This window comes from Chelonoidis abingdonii, chromosome 15 (genome assembly GCF_003597395.2).
Source record: "Chelonoidis abingdonii isolate Lonesome George chromosome 15, CheloAbing_2.0, whole genome shotgun sequence".
In the NCBI taxonomy this organism is placed as follows: domain Eukaryota; kingdom Metazoa; phylum Chordata; order Testudines; family Testudinidae; genus Chelonoidis; species Chelonoidis abingdonii.
Window position 1 is genome coordinate 18,569,423 of NC_133783.1, and position 9,741 is coordinate 18,579,163.

Genomic DNA, 9,741 nt, shown 5'->3' on the forward strand with positions numbered 1-9,741 from the left:
CTTGATCAAGGCAATTATACAGACTTAGCTGCTTTGTGGTGGCTGAGCATCTCCTATTCCTGGCTAAAGAGAATAGCAATATCCAGCCAGAACTACCACTGATAATGAGAGACTGTATTCGCAGGAAAGCTACAAAACTAAAACCTCTTTGTGCTTATTGCCAAGCTTTTTGAGTGGAGAGCACTAAAGGATCCAGTGGATTTTTTTCTCCTTTTGACTGATGTGAAGACATGCAAAAGTAATGCTGTTTAAACTTCCACACAACTGAATGTTAAAGTAAATACCAGTATTTTGTTTAACCACTTAGGACCACTGTTTAGTTTTTGACACCCCTCTTTCATCTCCCTTACTTCCTAAAGTTAAGAGAATAAATACAATAAAACTTCACTCTTCTATAAGGCATGTTTGTAAGGACTCTGAAAACTCATGAGGTGGTATTTCCAGCCTGTCTAGTCCCACTAACAGTGTCCCCTCAAATGCAGCTTCCCTACTTTGTGGGTAGGAATAGGGAGTTTATCCCCACCACCCAAGGTAATAAACAAATGGGAAATCTTCAGTGTTTGTTGGGGATTGTCTCTGAAATGAGCATCAAGATGATCTATATGGAACTAGCAAGACATTGAACAACTCTTGGGCCAGGAAATGCTCTTAGAATTAACAGTAGCCATTTCTAAGGTTACAGTTCATTATAAATTAAGGTTTGTCACATTATAAAGGGATGTTGTCAGATAAACTACTTTAAATATTCTTTAAGTTACATAAAACATAAGATTAAAACTGAAAACTTGTAAAATTTGGGGTTTTTTGTACATTTCTTTGATTAATGAAAATAGAACAGTCAGCTTCTAATCAATTTCACTTTAAAGTGCTCATGCAGCCCTATGTTAGATAGAAACACTACACAGAAGCTTTTTTTTAAACTTCATTGCTATTTAAATGTTTTGTGGGAATTCTTCTAGCGGTCTTAAAGCTGTATATAAACACAATCCTTTAAATTTGGGACTAGATTTGACCTAAGGACGTCCCTTGAAAGTGAGGCCTACATTGTGATACATAACAGAACATTACAGGCTTTATAAGCCTTGTGTTTTCCCTCTTTATATTGTTTATAAAAATTGCTTTTTCATGATGCTTTTCATAAAGTGTGTAAAGAAAACAGTGAATTTTGCTTTGCTACAGTGTAAGCAGTCCTATAGTTTAGTTTGCCTGTGATAGAGAATATGATCTTTCTAATAATGGAGATACTTTTTCTATTAGTGAAATATTCTGTTTATACTGCAGGGAAAGATTTTATGTGCCTGCATATCTTAATACACACTTTCTACCAGAGACCCAAACTTGAGTAGCCTTGACTCTCCTGGTCTTGGAGTAGTGACTTGACTTAACCACTCCATAATTGATACACGAACCTGTTCTGGAAGTTCTCCCTTGGCTATTTTTTCTTTGCTTTGTGCATTTTAAAAGCAGATTTGTTTTTCCTGTACAGTTGCTTATGTGTGAGTTTTAAAATAATCCTTTTGTGGCTCTGTATTCAACAGTACTTCAAGGAGCTTGTTCTTGCCTGCAAAAGATTGGATATGAAATGCACTGAAACACACACTATATTTTCAAATTTCAGTTTTCTGAAAAACAAATGATGTTATTTTATGCAGTTTTCATTTATTTTTTGGCACTTCAGAGTGCCTGATTTCTACAGCTGCCATACTTGCTTCTCCTGGAATTCCATTGCAGCTCAGCTTTACATAATAAATACGCAGTGAGATCACATGTTCTCTTATATTTAGTGGTAATGCAGTTCTTCAGTATATTATGAGTCTAATTCTCTGTTCTGTAACATTAATGAAGACCTTTTTTTCAGAATTCCTTATGGAATACAGCACGTAGGGTGCAAGCCGCTCTACTGGAAATACCAACTCTTCCAAAGAGAATTTTTATCTCACCCATTTTAGTCTCTCTTGTCTTTCGGCTCTCTCGTTTTGCTGTCAATTTTACACAATATGTAAAAACTAGTCATGATGTTTAATGGGATGTGACTTTAATGCATCTTTAATGCTAGTGATCCCTTACATTGCAGGATGTTCTGGCAACAATCACAGCAGAAGCTTTATTAAAGTGGAGCTAAAAGGACCAGTATTAAAACAAGTCCTAGTCCTGTTGGTGTCCAGGAAGAAACAAACAACTAAGATGTATTAAAGAAAAGACTTTTTGTTTATCAGGTTTTGCAACCTTCATATACGAAGTAATTAGAATTTACTTCAAATGCTCTTATCTTTAAACAGAAGGCTCAAGTCTATATTGCTGTTCTTTCTCACTGCAGCCTGGGTATTGTGTTTTCATAACAGCAAAATTACTGCTGTTGATGATGAACTATAGAATAAATACAGGATATCTCACAGTTGGCCTCTGATTATTTTCCCTTGCAAGTGTAAAAGTCTTATGAACCCAACCCAGTGAAAAGAATTTTTTTTTGTCCTTTTGCAGTCACAAAGGTCTGTTATGAATTATTTTTAAATTAATTCCTGTATAGTTTATACATGAGTCTTTCCTGTTATGGAAGTGAAAATGCCAGGGCACTGTGACATTAATTTAGCTGTATCTATAGCTTCCTTTCATAAACCTTCTGCGCTCCCCCTATAGTCAAAGTGCTGTCTAGTCTCAATATTTTGACATTTGAGGACAGGTGTAAATCTGAGTTAAAGGCATGGACTTAAGAATGTAGTGTCAGCTGTCTTAAAAAGTTTCTGTTGTAGCCCCATTGATTCATCTGTAGTTTTCTTAAATCAACCTATTTATTATGCATCCTTTTTCTGTCAAGTTTATGTCTCTTTTAACTAGGAATGTAATCTTTTAACATGTTAAATTGTTCTTACTCAAGAGTATAATTTTGCACTAATCCAACTGCAGTTAGATCTGTGGTACATTTTGGACAAACTAGCCATTGCTGAGCTGCAGTCATAAGAGAGCTGCCCTGCCCTGACCATGAATCAATGGGGCTTTGGAACTTTAGTGCATTGAAAGAACCAGATCGCTGACCATTTTTAATACAGTGAGCTACTGATGCTAAACAAGAAAGCTTTGTTTCCCATATGGTGGCATTCAACATCCATACAGGTCTTGGAGCTCCCATGTTAAATCAGTCATTAAGCATTCAACTGGAAACCACCTGTATATGGCATGAGATAGCAATGCTGAAGTATACTGAAAGCCATGGCGCAATGAAAACTGAATTCCCTCTTGTGTACCTATTAATGCTGGCAGTTATGTTTTCTCACAGCTGTGTAGTTGTTCTCTGTTGTTAGCAAATAGAGAACTATTTGTAATTAGTCAAAGCTGAACAAAATCAAACTTATTTCATGTTCAGTTTCAAGTCACACACAATAAAAAGGTCCTGATCTTTCAGGTGCGTGGTGTGAGCTATTAAGGAAAAGACCAATCTTAGGAAAAAAGGAAACTTTCAATGTTCAACTCTGTTCTTGCGGTGATTGTCAGTCTTTTTATTCTGGGATGTGTTGAGCAGTTTACAGTGCCAAAAAGCTGCACTGTGCTGAAAGTTGCATACATCTGTATTGTGGTAGAGCCCTTTAAGCAAGGTTTTTAAAAAAACCAATTACATCTGTTCTGTTACACCAATAATTCAGAGGGTGGGTGGGTAAAGCAATTAGTGGTCCTATTTCTTCCCACCCACTCCTTAACCTCTTAATATACTTCAAGCAAATAAGTGAAGTTTGGTAGGCCTGGCTATAATGTGTTCTCTGCCATTTCCAGTCATGTTAACTTTTGCAGAACTACTGTATCTTTGGCAGCTTTTACAAATCTACATCAGAGAAAATACACAGCAGCAAAACATTTCATATAAAGACAAGCATTGTGTATTATGCATGTTACTTTAGTTTCTTGTTCACCTGAACCCAGTGCAGGTAGCGTACCCAGTTCAGCACCTCCCACTGTGGCTAACTCCTATATAAAATTAATGAGGGGTTTGCCAGCATAAAGAGCTAAATTAGGACCTTACAGTGTATGCCAAAAGATCTCAGTTCTAACTAAGTATGTACCACCTAAGGAGGCATTAACACAGAACCTTGTCTTAGAGAAATTAAAGATGGCAAAAGTAAATGGGAGATACGGGTAGGCAGCATCTCTTAAGATCAGCCTCAAAAATCATATAATATAACCTAGCATACCTGTATAATGGAAGAAGAAAAACTACATAGTAGCCTTAAATGTTATGTGATTTTCCTTCTGCAAAGGTCCACATCAAGATTTTCACTGTCATACATATACAGCTAAGAATTATTTTCAGGAGCAGTTTGCTGCCTCTGACAGTAAAAGGCTCAATTCTGACTGAACAATATCAGCTTGGTTTTGAAATTTGAGTCACCTGATTTAATTAAAGTAAGTACTAGACATGTTTTCAGGTAATCTAAAGAAAACACACACTTGTCTATAATAGCAGCTGTTTCACAAGAAGGGGTGTACACAGTGAATGTTCAAACAATCTGTACAGCATGAAAGAGTGCCAGATTTTCTGTACACTTGACCCAGGAAGAAACTCCAGTAATGTGAGAGAGATATTCACAGACTGAAATATAATGCAGGTCAGGTGAGCAATGTTGTTGCTACAGCCAGTAAAGCTTACCTTTAATTTTTGTTTTTAGGCTTGCTGGGTGTATGAAGTTGTGCGAGTCTGTGGCAATTATTTGAGTAAATACTGGGGAAAGCCATCATACTTCTTTGATTCTGTAGCCACAATCTACCCAGCAGCATGGCAAGAGAATTTAAGAAACACTTAGGTGACCCTTGGATAGGGACTTGCAGGTTGGCTGTGTAGCCCACAGATGGACTGTGCCAGTGAGGGGTGCCACAAACCCATGAAACAGGTGATCTCTAAGCCATCAGTATGTATAAACTCTGCCCTCTTGCAATTCCACTTTCAATGGCGTTACACTCAGGGTGAACTTGGCAAGTGTTTAACAGTTGTACTTACAGCTAATCTTTGCAGACCTTTCATAGAGGCTAATATGAGTGCACTTTGTTCTAAACAAATGCTACTCACTTGCAGCACTTGTTTGTGGAAACTGAAAGCTCTTTGCACCGTGACAGTTCTTGAGCACTTTCCACAAAGCCGCACACATCTTGACTGGTATCAGCTCTGAGACTAGCTTTCTCCGAGTGGGCACTGAGATGATGGTATTTATTTTCCAGAGCCCACTTTGGGAGTTTTAATTAGCCTGCTTTAAATCACGGAACAATAATGAGTCAAAATACAGTTCACCGGTTTAGATTAGCATTTCTACTTATTCCTAGGGGAAGTCCCCACTGTTCTACCAGTTGCTTGTTTGTACACTGGGGACGGGGGAGTGTTTGCATTTCCGTAGGGGGTAGTTTGCACAGTGCAGAAAAAAAAAGGGGGAGGGGGTTGTGCTGTCGAGTCTCCCTAATCGGAAATAGCGTCTCTTATTTGAACCAGGAAACTTATAATCAGTACAAAATCTACAAAGAGTCCCGTACTCTTTTGGAGACGGAAGGCTACAGATATACTGGGTGAAATCCTGGGTTCACTGAAATCACTGGGTGGGGGAGAGGGGTGTCATTAGCTTCGATTGGGGCAGTATTTCACTCAAAATCTAAAATACAGATGAGTGGTTGATGTATTTTACAGTAGAACTGTACTGTGAGTCACCTAGAATAAATGTTAGATACCTACTGGAGGTGACTAACCAGTGCCTTGGTCTGTATAAACCTAAAGGAACAGTTTTCAACTTTGCATCAAGATATGTCTTCTTTTATAAACGAGTTAAGCACCGAGCCTATTGTTGAAAAAGTATTTATTTACAGAATACTCATAAAGAAACCATCTCTCCTTTGAGTTCTGGTTAGTGGTTGTGCATTATTAGACTATACCATTTCTATTTCAGCTATTGTTCCGAGCGGAGAATTGATGTGCCAGCTCTAGCAAGATGATTTACATCCTCATCTGAAATCTGACTACAAATGTAACACTTTTAAGTCACAAAAAACAGTGCGTACAAAAATATAGTTTCTAAAAAATACAAATATTAATGGGTAGAAGTGTACAGCCATACTAAGATCAGGGACTGAACACGTTTCTGTCGTAATTAATAAGGCAACCCATCTACATGCAGACACTGAAACACTGTCTACATCACACAAGGCACCAAGGACACTTCAACACGTTTGCATGCATCCTAACAGCAGAGAATATACGTACATCCCGCCTTCAATAAATTAACTTCTCTGACGCTCATTTTGATAGATCACACAAATGCTTTGCCTCCCCCCTTCCCCAAAGGCTGAGAACTCAACAGTGCACATCAAAAAATACACAAAATCGGAGTGAATATACGCTGAAAAATAGCCATTTAAAACTCTGGAAACCACCTGTCCCTTGCCCCGTCCCCTCAGATTGCACTTCTGCGCTCCAAGTCAGTTGCACGGATGTTGCTGAAAGGATTTAGACTCACACGCAACCACCTGGAATACTAGTCAAGGGCCCCAGAGCGTGTGCCCGGCCCCGCTTCCTCCTCACTGCACATCGGCCCCAGGGCAGTCGACGAAGCTCTAAAGTGCACAGCGGTTGAGCCCGCCGCCAGCCAAGCATACACTGTGTCCCCTGGGCTGGCTAGGCCAGGCCAGGCCGCGCTCTGCAGAGTCAGTTCCCAGCCCCTCTGCCCCTCTCCGGCGGCCGGGGCTGGAAGTGCGAGGGCGGGCCGGGCTCGGCGCTAAGCCGTGGCACCCGGGGAGCAGGCGAGAGTGCGCGCGCCGGGGCCTGCCTCAGGGCGTCCTGATCCTGGAGGCGCAGACGGCCAGGCTCCCCGAGCCGGCGCGCCTGCTCCCGCTGCACACGGCGCCTGCCAGGGGCGCGGCCGGGGCGCTGGCCCCGCTGGAGGAGGAGGGGGCGGCCGCACCCTTCCTCTCCTTCTGGCGCAGGTGGATCTTGGTGTGGCGCTTCCTCTCGTCGCTGCGGGCGAACTTCCGGCCGCAGAAGTCGCAGGCGAAGGGCTTCTCGCCCGTGTGCGTGCGGATGTGGGTGGTGAGGTGGTCGCTGCGGCTGAAGTTGCGCATGCAGATGCGGCACTGGAAGGGCTTGTGGCCGGTGTGGATGCGGATGTGCCGCGTTAGCTCGTCCGAGCGGGAGAAGCGGCGGTCGCAGCCCTCGGCCGGGCACGGGTAGGGCCGCTCGTGCACCGGCGTCTTGCTGGGCCGGTTCGGGTACTTGCGGGGCCGCAGGATGGGCCGCAGGGGCAGGTTGTGCGGGCTGTAGGCGCTGGCGGGCAGCCGCCCACCTTCCCCGCCTCCCCCTGCAGCCCCGGCGCCCGGGCCGCCCAGGGTGAAGTTGCGGATGGTGGAGAGCGGCGTGAGCGGCGGCGGGACCCTGAGGGAGTCCAGGGGGCACGGGAAGGGCTTGCGCTCGGGCGGGGCATGCAACTCCCGCTGGCACTGGGCGGGCGGGAAGAAGCCTGGGTAATCCGGGATCATGGAGAAGATCCCGCCGTCCGCGGCCGCTTTGGGGGAAGGGTAGGACGGGGGCGGGTGGTAGGGCAGAGAGCCCCCGGCAGCGGCGGGCAGGAAAGCGGAGGAGGGGTCCTGCTGGTAGAGCTCCCCGCAGCCCGAGTAGGGAGGCGGAGGTGAATACAGGTGCTCCAGGTCTCCGGGCTGGTTCTGAGCCATGCTGCAGCTCAGAGCGCTGCTGGCCAGCGGGTTAGGGGAGGCAGAAGATGCCGTGGAGGAAGAAGTGGCCGATGAAGAGGGGGTGCTGACCCCTTGCAGGATCCCAGCGCTCACGATGTTAATGATCCCCTCCGGATAGCATCCGGCTCCTGGGTACGGAGGGTCGATGGAGAATTTGCCCATGTAGGTAAAAGTCTGATTGCGGGAAGCAGAAACTGCTGGGGCAAAGCTGCTGGCATAAGGCAGATCCAGGGATCTCTTGTCACTCATGTCAACATTGATCATTCCATCTGGGAATTAAAAAGAGGCGATCGGTCAGTGCACGGCCACCTTCCACTCCCAAGGACACCTGGCTGCTTTCAGGACTAGGGCTTCACCGTGTTCTTCGCCTTACTAAGAAGCATGTTATCAACACGGCCAAATACAGTCTTGTAATTCACTTCCCAGTGTCCACCTGCCTATATGGGGCGGGGGTTCTTTCTCCCTCTGGACGCTTTAATTTACTAGGGACATATAATGCACTAATTTCAATGCTCGCTAGTCCCAACTTTCTCTTAGTTTAATGCACACACGAAATCAATTACAGAATGCCTTAGAGTAGCCTAACCACATTGCACCGGACAACTTGCTGTAGTTCCTTTACACTTATTTCTCAGCATGCAGACGTTAATCGAATTAGAAACAAGCACTCAGATTTATGTATACATTAACACGTTGCCACTGACCTAATCAGCAAATTCTTTTCTAGTTTTCTTTCTGTTTCGCTTAAATGTGATCAGCAGCGTACAATGGGACCGCAAGTCAGACAAGTAAACACCCTGCACATGCACAGCTTAAAAAGTGATGCTTACCTCCTGTCACACTGCTCATCTGGTCAAACGGTCCTCCTAAGTCAGCATTGGGGAAGATTGTGACCGAAGTTGGCAATGTGGTAGCGATGTCATCCACAGGGTAAATGTTTTCGGATAGCTGATGCACAAAACCACTGAGAGTTACTGGAATTTTGTCTACTGTCTTGGCAGTCATCATTTGGTCAATAAACAACCTTGAAAACAACTTGCACCACTTGTAGTGTTAATACTGTGTAGGGTTATTTGTTTCTTCCACGCTAAAAAATAAATCACGTAAGTTTATACTTAAAGTCTGTGTTGCTCTGTAAAAGCCCAGTAGTTGCTGTAGTGTTATTGTAACAGTCAGTGTCCCTTGCAGAGCTGTTAATCACTTGCAGCTCTCAGTAGATGGAAAGTGTTGCCGTAAGTATTTATGGGGAGGCCCTGAATGCCCAGGACGTCACTGCCCATATAAGGACTGAGGAACAGGGAAGGGCGAGCCGGGCGGAATCATCACATGGGAGATTAGCATGCGGTGTCTCTGTAGTCGGATCCGCGCCCACTGCAGCTGCTCCTCTCACAGGCAGGCTGATGCTTGGCCGCGGATTTTCGGCAACGGACCGTAACTTTTTGTAAAGATAGTAATAGATCCAGTGCACGGAAATCGGGAAAGCCTGTGGGAGGTGCCTGTGTCGCTCGGCAGAGCACGAAGCACCGAGCGAGGGATATTCCGGTTTCTTAGGCTTTTACCTAAAAAGGCGAGGATCCGGTCCCTGAGGGCTCCGCCTCTCCATGCCTTTTTAGGAGTCGTTCCGGAAAATTAAACTTCGGAAAGAAAACGAGCGGAGCCGAGACAGTACAGTCAAACCCCTACTCACTTTCTTAGCAGCTTTTAACCGCAAGCGACGAATCAGAAAATAGCTACATTCACGGAATCTGACTTCTTTTTTCTGAAGTGCTGGTGGAAAGAGACACTGATAAGAGTGAATGTGGTGCTTTTTTGGAAAGTGTGTGATCTATTTATACTGTAGCGAAAACGGAACTTTTTCTTGTTGTTGTTGTTGTGGCTGCCACTGAAGGGGAGTAACAGAATAACAACAAGTCTGAGCTTAATGTAGTTTTGTCCTAGCAGAAAGAGCGGAGGCCTCTTAACCAAACCCTCCACCTATAGGTTCCCTGGATTTCTAATGAAGCTGGCTCGTGTCCTAGACGGGGGGGTTCC

General features: G+C 44.3%; 1 protein-coding gene across 1 annotated transcript; it reads right to left on the minus strand.

The window, feature by feature from the left end:
• Positions 1-5,808: 5,808 nt before the first annotated feature.
• Positions 5,809-8,899, minus strand: EGR2 (early growth response 2). The gene is made up of 2 exons (XM_032776344.2): positions 8,541-8,899; positions 5,809-7,979 (listed from the first exon to the last, which is right to left on the minus strand). Exons 1-2 carry the CDS (start codon positions 8,716-8,718, stop codon positions 6,793-6,795), a joined length of 1,365 nt encoding a protein of 454 aa, XP_032632235.1. The 5' UTR covers positions 8,719-8,899; the 3' UTR covers positions 5,809-6,792.
• Between the last annotated feature and the right edge of the window lie 842 nt (positions 8,900-9,741).